General features: G+C 44.5%; 1 protein-coding gene across 1 annotated transcript in view; it reads left to right on the top strand.

The window, feature by feature from the left end:
* The window catches only part of PPIG (peptidylprolyl isomerase G), a 259,537-nt gene that overhangs the window by 74,459 nt on the left and 171,923 nt on the right, over nt 1-13,155 (top strand). Inside the window, 1 exon segment of the mRNA XM_033944704.1 lies at nt 9,175-9,262. Coding sequence (XP_033800595.1) covers nt 9,175-9,262 — 88 coding nt within the window.

Below are 13,155 nucleotides of genomic sequence, written 5' to 3'. Positions count from 1 at the left end.
ACATATTCATTGGGGATCTGACTCAAGGGCTTCAAGGCAAGGTAACCTTATTCGCTGATGATGCCAAACTATGCAATATAGTAAACGACTATAATCTAAAGGATGCTATGGAGCAAGACCTGCGTACTTTAGAAAGCTGGTCCTCGATCTGGCAGCTGGGCTTCAACGCCAAGAAATGTAAGGTCATGCATCTCGGAAACAGAAATCCTTGCAGAACTTACACCCTGAATGGAGAAACTTTAACCAGAACTACGGCAGAACGAGACTTAGGAGTAATCATCAGTGCTGATATGAAAGCTGCCACTCAAGTGGAGAAGGCTTCATCTAAAGCACGGCAGATGATAGGTTGTATCAGGAGAAGCTTCGTCAGCAGGAAGCCTGAAGTCATGATGCCATTGTACAGAGCCATGGTGAGACCTCATCTGGAATACTGTGTGCAATTTTGGAGGCCACATTACTGTAAAGATGTGCTCAGAGTTGAATCGGTTCAGCGGATGGCCACCAGGATGGTCTCGGGGCTAAAGGGTCTCCCGTACGAGGAAAGACTGAGCAAGTTGCAGCTCTACTCTCTCGAGGAGCGTAGGAAGAGGGGAGACATGATTGAGACATTTAAGTACATCACGGGACGGGTTGAGGTGGAAGATGATATCTTTCTCCTGAAGGGACCCTCGACCACAAGAGGTCATCCGCTCAAACTCAGGGGAGGGAAGTTTCGTGGAGACGCCAGGAAGTACTTCTTCACGGAGAGAGTGATTGAGCATTGGAACAAGCTTCCAATGCAGGTGATAGAGGCACACAGCATCCCAGACTTCAAGAATAAATGGGATACCTATGTAGGATCCCTACGAGGGTCAGCCAAAGGATAAGATCACTAGGGTATAGACTTGAAAGAGCGGGTCAGTAGAATGGCATTATTACAATTCTACTTAAAGGGGACATTAGACTTAAAAGGGAGGGTCGATGGTGTGGGCAGACTTGATGGGCTGTAGCCCTTATCTGCCGTCATCTTTCTATGTTTCTAAAGAGGCATTTCCAGCATGAGGCAGAGATTTCTTCTATTCCAGCTAATGTAAGAGAGCTGAGGCAGGATGCAGCATATTTCCAGCACAGGTCACAGCCTGTTTGGTGGATCGGGGGAGTCTGAATTTTGAACTTTTGAGGGTTTCTGCATGTCCCCCTGTGTTCCCCCACATGAAAAATCTTAAAATTGCCATTTTTGATAATTCCTAAGTGTGGAAAAAATCACAATTTTGGCACAAAGTTCTTAGTGGTGGCCATCTTGAATTTTTAACTTTCTTTTTTTCAAAAGATTCCTGCTCTCCCAAATCTGCAGATTTTTCCTCAAAACTTGTTGGAATACAGTCCTTGGGCTCTCCTATTGTGGATACTTGTCAGGATTGTGAAAATTTAGCACCTCAGGAATGTCCTTGTACCAAGTGCTGTGTGGCGCAGCAGCACAAAGCTTAGCCTCTCCCCTAACTGAGAAGGTGTTAAAATGCTTGTGTAGTCTTTTGGGATGGCCTTCGTTATTTTCAGGACTCAGCACGGCTGAAAGTTCCTTGCACAAAGCTGCGGATCTGCCGCAGCCCAAGAAGTGCAAGGCAAAGTCATCACAGGGTGTAGAGGCCTTCACAGAACTTACGGTACATTTGTGGCATACGTTTCAGAATAGCTGTGCCTCCCCTGTGCATTCCCGCTCTACCTCGGACTTGTTGCTCAGCGGTTTTTGCCTCTTTAGGTATGTCCTTCTTAGTTTGTCTCTGTTCTTAAGTTAGCTGACCCTGATCTGAGCAATGCTTATGATGATGATAAACTTTTAGACCCCTTGTTTTCTGGGAAAGCTGTCCCCATGGCGGGGGACTCGGGACAATATGCCAGATCTTCGGATCCTTCTCTGGATGATCCTTCTAGGGATGATCCCAGAGTTCTGCGTTTGTTTAAGTCTGCGTTTCTTTACCTAATCTCATTTCAGAGACTCTGGAGAAGTTGAATGTAATCACTCAGCCGGCTCCTTCTACCTCCTCCTCTCTCCTTTGCGGGGTAGGTGCTCGTTTTTCCCTGGCATTCTGATGTCAGAGCACTGGGATTCTCCGGAAGGCATTCTCAAGGGGGTGAGGGCTGTGTTCTGTTTGTACTCTATGCAACAGGAGTTCCAGCAGCTTCTTGGTCAGCCTAAAGCGGACTCTTTGGTTGTGCAGATGACTGAACGCATCTCCCTTCCAGTGAGGGTGGTGTGGTGGTTCAGGTCATGCAGTGGCTTTGGGAGTCAGAATTGCCTCTGTGGTGTCCTTTGTCAAATGCACTTGTTTGGCCAGGCTGCTTACTCTGGAAAGTGAGGCTGTGGAGCCGCCTCCTCAGCTTCTGGCTGCAATAGATTATGTTGCAGACACACTGTATGACCTTATGCGGGTCCTGGGTAAGGTGTCGTCGTATTCGATTTCTGCTTGCTGTATGTTCTGGCATAGAAAGTGGGCCGGTGATTCAACCTCTAAGGCTACTCTTGCTAGACTTCCTTTTAAGGGACAATTGTTATTTGGCACAGGCTTGTACAATCTCATGAATTCTGTGTTGGATCGTTGCTCTAAGACTCTGCCTGACACCAGACCCAGAACATCTAGAGGTTCGGGATGATCTAATTTTAGTGGCTCCAGGCGATCCTGCCATTATTCAAGCTTCAAGTCTGAAATTTTCCCAGAGCTACAGACAGAAGTTCTTAGGTTCCAGGCGTAACCAGCCTTCTGCCTCCCATTCGGCTCCATCTGCCAAATAGGTGGGTTCAGGATGTTCAGGCTGGCTCTGACAGATTGGTTTGTGGACTCTCTCTCGCGGAGTGCCCGAACAAGGCAGTCAAAACGAAGACCACATTATAATGATTGTTGGTTATTCAGACCATACACCCGGTGCCATCCGAAGTCAAAGGCTCAGCAGATGCTCCATCTAATTTATTGTGCCTAAGAATGGCTCAGTTATTGGAGACCATTCCTAGATCTTACGCACGTTAATGCAATGCTCAAAGTTCCGCACTTTCGCTTTGAGACAGTGCGGTCTGTCAAAATGGCAGTGGCCCCAGAAGAGTTCTTTGCCTCTCTGGCTCTCACAAGGCTTACTTAATATTCTCATTTATCAAGAGCACCAGAAATTCCTCTGGTTTCATATTCTGGGAAATCATTACCAGTTATCTTCTCTGCCTTTTGGTCTGCCTATGGCGCCTCATACCTCAACTAAGGTGATAGTGGTCATGTCAGCTCACTTGAGGAAGATGGGATTGCAGGTACACCCGTACTTGGGCAATTGGCTGATCAGAATCCCCTCGTTGGCCGAGGGTCGGTGTATGGTGGATCATGTGGTCCAGGTCCTGGAAGGCCTAGGTTGCATTGTGCTTTACAGGGCAAGTGCTTTGACCCTGATGCAGTCTCTGGAATATCTAGGGCTCTTGTTCGATTTAACAGCTGGCAGAATTTATCTTCCAGAGGCCCGCAGACAGAAGCTGTACTTTTAGATTCTTGCCTTCTGGTCAAAGCAGCTCTGTCTTGGTGGGACTATCTCTAGGTTCTGGGGTCTATGGCGGCCTCCCTAGAATGTGGTCCCTTGGGCAAGGGCACATATGCATCCTCTGCAGCACATGTTGCTCTCACACTGGGCTCTGCAGGCATAAGCATTAGACTCTTGAGGCCCAGGCTAGCATGAATTGGTGGCTCCTTCTGCAGTCCCTCTTCAGGGGCATGCTGCTGTGGATTTTGTCTTGTGTGGTTGTGATGACAGATTCAATGGCAACCGTTGTCCCATTCAGGGGCGTTGGACACCCTCTCAAAGGAAATGGTCAATCAACCGCTTGGAACTGCGAGCCATTCGTTTGGCTCTAGTGAACTTGCAAACAACTCTTGAAACCCAGTGGTCTGAGTCTTCTATGGCAATGTGACAGTGGTGGCATTTGTCACTTGCCAGGGAGGATGCAGGAGTGCTTTTCTGGCTCAGGAAGCCCACCTGCTTTCTCTGAGTGGTGCGTCATCTCCAGGCCCTTTCAGCAGCGCATGTGGCAGGAGTCAACAATGTTCAAGCAGACTTCCTTAGCAGACTGACCTTGGATCAGGGCAAGTGGGCGCTGTCCTTGGCAGTGTTGTAAGCCATTGTGCAGTACTGGGGTCGGTCTCACTTTGGCCTAATAGTAGCGGCAAAATACTCAAAAGCTGTCCAATTCTTCAGTCAAAAGATTCGAGCCCTGAAGCAAGAATCTAGACGCTCTGGTACAGCTGTTGCTGCAGGAAGTGCATATCTTTTGCATGTCACTATCGCCTTGATAGCAAGGCAAGATGCAGCGTTTGGGATACAAGTGCTTCAGAAGGGGCTCACAGAGTCCCACCCTCAATAGTCACTGCTTTTGTACTTCTCATTTGTCTGTACTTGTCTGAAGGGACGCTATAGTTCTTACCTGATGATTTCCTTTCCTTAGTCCCTCCAGACAGGCACAGAGCCTATCCATGTCTTAGAACTTGGCGTGTGATCTTATGCAAAGATTGTTTGGCTGGTATGTGATGCTCACGTTTGAGGCTGTGGAGAAAATTGTTGTTGGTCACATTAATACCGTGTTTCCCAAAAAATAAGGCACTGTCTTATATTAATTTTGGGCCCAAAAAATGCACTAGGTCTTATTTTTTGGGTAGGTCTTAATTTTTCATGTACAGTGATCACCTCTCCTCCACCCCAATTCTTCCTCTTTCCTTTCTCTCCCCCACATATGCAGCATCTTTACTCCCCTCTCATCCTTCCCCTTGTGCCTTCCCTCTGCAGCATCTTTCTATCCTTCCCTCCCTCGCAGCAGAACCTTTGCACAGCATCTTTCTATTCCTCCTATCCCTTATGCAGCAGAACCCTTGCACAACTTCTATCCTTCCCTTCCTCCCATTCCCCCGTGCAGCATCTTTCTATCCCTCCCCCCCGCTATGCAGCCGAACCCCTGCTGACCTTTCCATCGCTCCCTCCAATCCCGCTGACCGCGAAACCGACACACTTTTTTCCAAACGTCAGCAATCTAAACAAGCTGCTATGCGGCCTTCTCCCACCGGAGCGTTCCATGTGCTACATTTCTGATGACATCATCAGTGATGTGGCAGAGGAATGCACCGGCGGGAGAAGGCCACGAAGTAGCCTGTTTAGATTGCTGTCAATGCTGCCGTTTTGGAAGAAGGACCTCGGGTCTGACCCAGCGGAGGCATTGCTTATGTTCATATGTATGTCGGTCTCATGATTGGCGGGGTTCGGATGGAAGGGTGAGCGGGGTTTCGGCTGCGCAGTGGGAGGAAGCGCTGCTGCCGGCGAATCCAGCACAACTAGGACTTATTTTTGGGGTAGGGCTTATATTAAGACCTACTCCAAAAAATCATGCTAGGGCTTATTTTCGGGGAAACACAGTAATATATATGTATATATTAGGGCTGCACATCGATTAAAATTTTTAATCACATGATTAATTGTGATTAAAAATTTTAATTGCAAGATTAATCATATAAATGGTTCCCCTCACATGTCCACCTGTACAGTGCAAAATATAGCAGATGTAAGTTCTCAGGCCAGATACAAGTTCTCAAAACTCATCTGCTGTCTATATTTTGCACTGTACAGGTTTTCTCCACAGCCTCAACCATAAGCATCACATACCAGCCAAACAATCTTCGCATAAGGTCACACGCTGAGTTCTAAGTCACGGGTAAGCCCTGTGTCTGTCTGGAGGGACTAAAGAAAATAAATTATCAGGTAAGAACTAATTTCACCTTTTTAGCGTCCCTCTGGACAAGAAAAATGATTTTATTTTCAGTTTAGTAACTGGAATAATGTGAAGAAGAGAGGAGGAAATAAAAGACATGGTGAGTTGAGAGAATGCCCTGAAACAGAGTTCAGAACACAGAGAGAAGCAGAACTACAGACAGGGAACAACTCACCATTTTTTTTTCTTTCCTCCTCTCTTCTTCACTTAATTCACATTCAACTTTACTTCCCTTATTTCTTCCTCATATCTAGCAAAATATATTCTGTTCCCTTCTTCTCCCCGTCCCTGTATGAGCACCAACTCCTTCCTTCCGTTTCCTTCCTCTCCTCAGCATGGGTACCATAAGAACATAAGCAATGCCTCCACTGGGTCAGACCTGTGGTCCATTGCGCCCAGCAGCCCGCTCACGCGGCGGCCCAACAAGTCCAGGACCAGTGCGGTAATCCTCTATCTATACCCTTCTATCCCCTTCTCCAGCAGGAAATTGTCCAATCCTTTCTTAAACCCCAGTACTGTACTCTGCCCTATTACGTCCTCAGGAAGCGCATTCCAGGTGTCCACCACACGTTGGGTAAAAAAGAACTTCCTGGCATTTGTTTTGAATCTGTCCCCTTTCAACTTTTTCGAATACCCTCTTGTTCTTATATTTTTTTGAAAGTTTGAAGAATCTGTCCCTCTCTACTCTCTCTATGCCCTTCATGATTTTGTAGGTCTCTATCATATCCCCTCTGAGTCTCCTCTTCTCCAGGGAAAGGAGACCCAGTTTCTCCAATCTCTCAGCGTATGAAAGGTTTTCCATCCCTTTTATCAGATGTGTCGCTCTCCTCTGAACCCTCTCGAGTAACACCATATCCTTCTTAAGGTACGGTGACTAATATTGGACGCAGTACTCCAAATGCGGACGCACCATTGCCCGATACAATGGCAGGATAACTTCTTTCGTTCTGGTAGTAATACCCTTCTTGATTATACCTAGCATTCTATTCACTCTTTTAGCAACTGCTGCGCACTGTGCCGTCGGCTTCATTGTCATGTCCACCATTATCCCCAAGTCCCTTTCTTGGGTACTCTCATTCAATAACATCCCTTCCATCGTATAGTTGTACCTCAGGTTTCTGCTTCCCAGATGCAGTACTTTACATTTCTCAATGTTGAACTTCATCTGCCATCTCGTTGCCTATTCCCCTAGTTTTATCAAGTCCCTTTGCAATTCTTCGCAGTCTTCCTTTGTCCGAGCTCCACTAAATAGTTTGGTGTTGTCTGCAAATTTTATTATCTCACACTTCGTCCCTGTTTCTAGATCATTTATGAATATATTAAATAGCAGCGGCCCAAGCACCGAGCCCTGCAGACACCACTCGTGACCCTCCTCCAGTCCGAGTAGTGGCCCTTCACCCCTACCCTCGGTTTCCTACCCGCCAACCAGTTTCTGATCCATCTGTGTACCCATCGTTCTTCAGTTTCCGGAGTAGACGTTCATGAGGCACCTTGTCAAAGGCTTTTTGGAAATCTAGGTATATGATGTCTATGGGGTCTCCTTGGTCCATCCATTTGTTAATTCCTTCGAAGAAGTGCAATAAGTTAGTTAGGCACGATCTCCCCCTGCAGAAACCATGGCTGATTATCAGAAGTTCATTCTACAATAATTGCATTGTACATATTATATTCAATTAATACATGAAAATTGTGATTACAAATAATTCATCTTATCATATAATGTAATGTAATGTAATTTATTTCTTCTATACCGCTACATCCGTTAGGTTCTAAGCGGTTTACAGAAAATATACATTAAGATTAGAAATAAGAAAGGTACTTGAAAATATAAAACATATAAAATATAACCCTCCCCTTTTTTCATTTCTTATTTCCACATAATATACATTCCCCTCCCCACTTTAACATAACTATTACTAATATGCTATGAAATCTGATCATTGGAATAACGAGTCAATGGTTCCCAAATTTTCTTAAAATTATGAAGATTTCCTTGTTGTAATGCTATTATTTTTTCCATTTTGTATATATGACAGACTGAATTCCACCAAAATGTATAATTTAATTTGGTATAATCCTTCCAATTTTGAGTAATTTGTTGCATGGCGACCCCTGTCAATATTAATAATAGTTTGTTATTATTTGCTGAAATCGGACTCTGAGTTCTCATTGCTGTACCAAATAATATAGTATCATATGAGAGTCCTACATGATTTTCTAGTAATTCATTAATTTGGGGCCAAATTAATTTCAAAAATGCATTTACAAAGGGACAAAAAAAAAATTAAGTGGTCTAACGTCCCAACTTCTATTCTACAATGCCAGCATTACAACAAGGAAATCTTCATAATTTTAAGAAAATTTGGGAACCATTGACTCGTTATTCCAATGATCAGATTTCATAGCACATTAGTAATAGTTATGTTAGAGTGGAGAGGGGAATGTATATTATGTGGAAATAAGAAATGAAAAAAGGGGAGGGTTATATTTTATATGATAAGATTAATTATTTGTAATCACAATTTTCATGTATTAATTAAATATAATATGTACAATGCAATTATTGTAGAATGAATAAAAATAAAGCTAAAAAAAAAAAAAGAAGTTTGTTTCTTTCAAAATGTTCATTGATGTTTTCTTTTATCAGTGCTTCCACCATTTTCCCCAGAACCGAGGTCAGACTCACCGGTCTGTAGTTTCCCGGGTCAACTCTTGATCACTTTTTAAAGATGGGCGTAACATTGGCTATCTTCCAATCCTCCGGGATCACTCCTGTTTTCAGGGATAGGTTGCAAATTTGCTGCAGTAGTTCCGCTATCTCCTCCTTTAATTCCTTCATTTCCCTTTTCCATTCCCTCCTCACTATAGGCACCATCTCCTTCATCTCTCTCTCTCATCCCCTTTATGGAGATCATCTTATCCTTTCTCTCCTCCCCTCCCCAGTGGTATAGGGGGGGGGCAGAGTGCCCAGGGCGCCGACATTTCTCCTCATCTCTGCCCCTCCCCCTCCTCATATCTCTTTAAATATCAGACAACACTGGCATAATTTCTTCTAGCAGAAATTTAGTTTATATCAAAGACTTTTAATCTTTTTCAGTGTTTCTGACTCTCTTTTCTGTATCTTCCCCAAACATCTCTTTGCCAAACTTTGGTACACACCGCTTTCTCAGTGGCATAAGTTAAAGTTAAGGGTCCCCAAGTGATGATTCAGAAACTGCATCCAGAGTAGGGTAGAGCTCTTTCAATAGATAACAAGGAGATCCCTTGCTCTTCATTTACTGATTGAACTTAGAATGCCTGTGCTCAATTTTGTTCTCTTTATTGTAAAGTACTGTAACTAAAAGTCTCACAGCTAGTGTTTTTAAGTATGGTTTAGATTTTGAAATAATTAAAAAGAACTTTTGTTTTGCTAGATGAAAGCTTTTCTGTGAAGCACAACAAGGAATACCTGCTGTCCATGGCCAACAGAGGGAAAGACACAAATGGTTCACAGTTCTTTATGTAAGCGTTGTGCATATTTCTTGCTTGATTTTTGTGTGACATAAGTAGTTGTAGTTCTGGGAAAAACATGACTGTTTATTAATTATTGACTTTTGTGTCAGAGGTGCAAAAATTAAATTTAGATTTCTTGAGTCCAGTTTGTTGGCCCCATGGCAATGTTGTGTCCAGGAGATGTGAATTTGATTCCTGGACCTTTCACTTATTGCTCAGATTGGCAGAGGTTACAGATGCTTTGTATTAATGTTCATAGCCTCAAGATGAGGTGAGGAAATTGGGAAAAATTTCAGCCACCATTCACATCACAAGTGATTCTGACTAGACTCAAGGTACGTTATTTGTGGATTCCAGAGGAAATCAGTCTGGCACCTTGCTAATGAGCATCATGCTGTAATTAAAGGGAAATTGTAAGAATGGTATTTCATTTAACATAATAAAAATTTATCTTTATTTGCTTGGAATAGAGAGATTAAAACAAGTCTTCAGAATATGAGGTTGATCTATTATATAACCACTAATTTCAGGGTTATTTCCTTTTAACCACATGTTGCAGAAGGAATCCACTCCGGATTTTTTACTCTGCCTCTGTTGTATTTCACTGAGTTATCTAGCTCCACCCTCAGTTCTTTCCTTTTACACACATGACTGCAGATGTGTTTTTTTCTGCTCTCCCCATTTTATTATTTTTAATTCAATGTATTTTGTCCCTTTTTCAGGCAATTTGGTGCTTCGAGCAATTTTAAAGTTCTGCCTGCTTGAGAATTCAGACTTCGGTCTGTAGCTGACAGGCCAATACCACTGGATACCTGTTATCCAGCCTGCATAGTTTTCTCCAGAGTTCAGGACCATCCCTGAGGTAGTCTTACCTTCTGTTAATCAGGGGTCAAGTGAAAGCTGTTAGGCATCCTTAGGAGGCTCGGCGGTGTCTCATACAGTGCCGTGTCATTGCGCCTCTGCCCGTTCAGTACACATCCGTTGGTCCACAAGGGCGGAGGTGTAATCAGATATAGGAGTCTTACTAGCAGCCTGAAGATCAGCTTTGCAGCAGCATTCCCAGCATTGTGGCAATGAATATTCTCATTCAGCTATTGTGAGAGAGCTGAAAGGTTTCCAGCACTGATCTTTTTTGGGCACAGTGAGTACACAGGCTGACAGCTTGTGAGAGACATTGGAAGAGGTTGGAAAAGTGGGGCTTTCAGTGTTTCTGGATGTTCCCCTGTGTTCCCCCTCCTGAAAAATTCTAAAATCGCCGTTTTTAGAGTTTGGGAAGTATGAAAAATATTGCAATTTTGGCATGAATTTCTTGACAGCTGCCATCTTGGATTTTTAGAAATCATTTTTTCTAAAGCTCCCTGCTTCTTCAAAACTGCTGGGATTGAGTCCATGGGCTCTCCTCATGTGGATTCTTGCCAGGATTGCACAAATTTAGCACTTTTGGAGCGTCCTTGTGCCACGTGGTGCAGCGAGGAGGGGCAGCAGCATCCAGCTTAGCTTCTCCCCCGCTGAAGCAAGTGACCGCTCAGCTAGCCCGGTAGGGCAGCTTTCGTTAATTTCATGGCTCAGCATGGTTGGTAATTCCGTTCTCCAGCAGTCTCAGAAATTCAATTTTCAATCACCTAGCGGTGACTGCACCCCTGGAACTGGACACTTCATTTGTGAAACTTTTGAGGTCTGAATTTTGGAACGCATGTTCTCCCCTTGTGCAGTCCCACGGCGCCAAAGAGGCATCTGTGAGTGGTATTGTGCTTTTGGGCACGGTCTCGCCTATGCCTGCTGCTGTTTGTGCACTGCCTGACCCTACTGTAGATGTTTTGATCACTGCTTCTTTGTTTGCAGGTTCAGCGCTTCCCGAAGAAAAAATAAATAAAACAGGGACTGTGTGCTGGATCTGTGGATTCCTTTGGGTGCTTGCATCCTGGGGATGATTCTTCTGTCTTGTGCCTATTTCAGTTTGTGGCTCTGCCTGACCTTATTTCTGAGTCTTTGCAGGAATTGCACTTAGTCCCTCAGCCAGCTCCATCCACTTCTTCCTCATAGCTTGGTGGTGTGTGCAATCTGCTACCTTTCCCTGGCTCCCTGTTGTAAGCATTCGGGTCTCGGAGCAGTGTGACTTTCCGGAAGGTGCTCTGAAATTCACTTTATTTATGTCTTACTTGTCCTGTCTGGTACAAGAGTATCGGCAGCTTTTGGGTCATGTCAGGGTGTATGCAGGACCGCCATGTGGTTGTGGTCCTCAGGACACTTTTTGACGCAGCTGCTTTAGGCATCAAAGCTGATTTGGCTGTGTTTTTGTTGCATGCACCCATCTCACTCAACCGCACACTGGAGAGTGAGACACCCCCTCCACAACTTCTTTTGACTGGGACAGATTATATAGCTGCTGTATTGGATTATGTGAATTTGGCAAAGGTGTCGGCATACTCCCCCAATTGCTCTGGGTTCAATAGTGGGCTGGTGATTCCTCTTTCAAGGCTTCATTGGCTAGCCTACCTTTTAAGGGGCAGTTATTGTTTGGCAAAGGTCTCGATGTCCTCATGGATTCTGTGTTGGTTGCTTCGACTTCATGGCCATGGCTAAGAAAAAAAAAAAACAAATGGGAAAGCAGATCTCTTTTTCAGTTGAAGATCTGAGCCTGGAAGCGAGGGGCTCAATGCTCTGGTGCATCCTTGGCCTCAGGAGGTTCTCCTGTATGTGTTTCCTTCTTGGCCTATGTTCGGCCATATCATTCAGAGGATCATACCTCTTTGGACTGCACCATTCTGGTGGCTTCAGATTGGCCTCCCCGACCATGGTATGCAGTTCAGATGTGCCTTTGCAGAGGTCGCAACCTTCGGCTGAGTGCCTATCTGCACCTTCTCAAGCAGGGTCCAGTTTCCATTGAAGATCCAGGTTGCTTTGCTCTCACAGCATGGCTCTTGAGCGCGCAGCCTTAGAGCATGAAGTATATTCTGCCCTGGTTGTTGATATTCTTCTGAAGTCTGAGAAGTCATCAGTGGTGTCTGCCTATGCTAATGCATGGAAGGCCTTCCAACATTGGTGTGCCTAGGACCAGATGGACCCTTATTCAGCTCTGATCTCAACAATTCTCGCTTTTCTTCAGGCTGGTTTGGATAAAGGCCTCACTGTGGCTTCTCTTTGGGTTCTGGTTGCCGAGCTCTCCTGTTTTAGGTGTCACTTGAAGCCATAAGGGCTATTGTGGTGGTAGACAAGTGGGAATAGTAGATTTTGGGGGAGTTTTGGATGGATCACCATAAATTATAAGGGGGTTATGGTGAGATGTACATCAGGCACCCTTTATGTGAAGTTCACAGCAGTGCTCTATTGGCATGTCTGTATGGCCAGTCCATCACAATGTTAATCTTTCCCATGTCCAAATGGTCTGGATTTGGACGTTTTGGACTTGGATGTTTCTGTGGTCGAAAATGGGGTATTCAGTTAGACATCCTAATTGGACAAGATATCCAAGTAGACGATTTAAAAAAACAACATATTTTTGGACATCTAGCAGTTCAGCTTTTGAAAATGGACATTTCTGTGCTTCTAATTTTGGACATCTTGTGGGAAATGTCCAAATCGGACTTAAACATCCTTTTCAAAAATGGCCCTTCACATCCTGAGAGAATCGGTCCTTGTTGGCATCTCATCCCGATGTCACTTGATTCTTGAAGGGAGCTCTTCGTGTCAGATCGCTGGTTAAGCACTCTTTACCTTCCTGGGACCTTAACTTGGTGTTGTCTAGCCCAGTGTTTCTCAACCTTTTCAAGCCAAGTACTCCCAAGCCTAAAAAATACCAACCGAATACCCCCACCCAAGCTCCGCCCCTGACTTCAGCCCCATAATAATAGTACTAATTGTAATGCAATTTCTTCCATCCATTTTTCATGTACACACAATAT

This window comes from Geotrypetes seraphini, chromosome 5, assembly GCF_902459505.1.
Source record: "Geotrypetes seraphini chromosome 5, aGeoSer1.1, whole genome shotgun sequence".
Taxonomy (NCBI): domain Eukaryota; kingdom Metazoa; phylum Chordata; class Amphibia; order Gymnophiona; family Dermophiidae; genus Geotrypetes; species Geotrypetes seraphini.
This window is presented reverse-complemented; position numbering and strand designations above follow the sequence as displayed.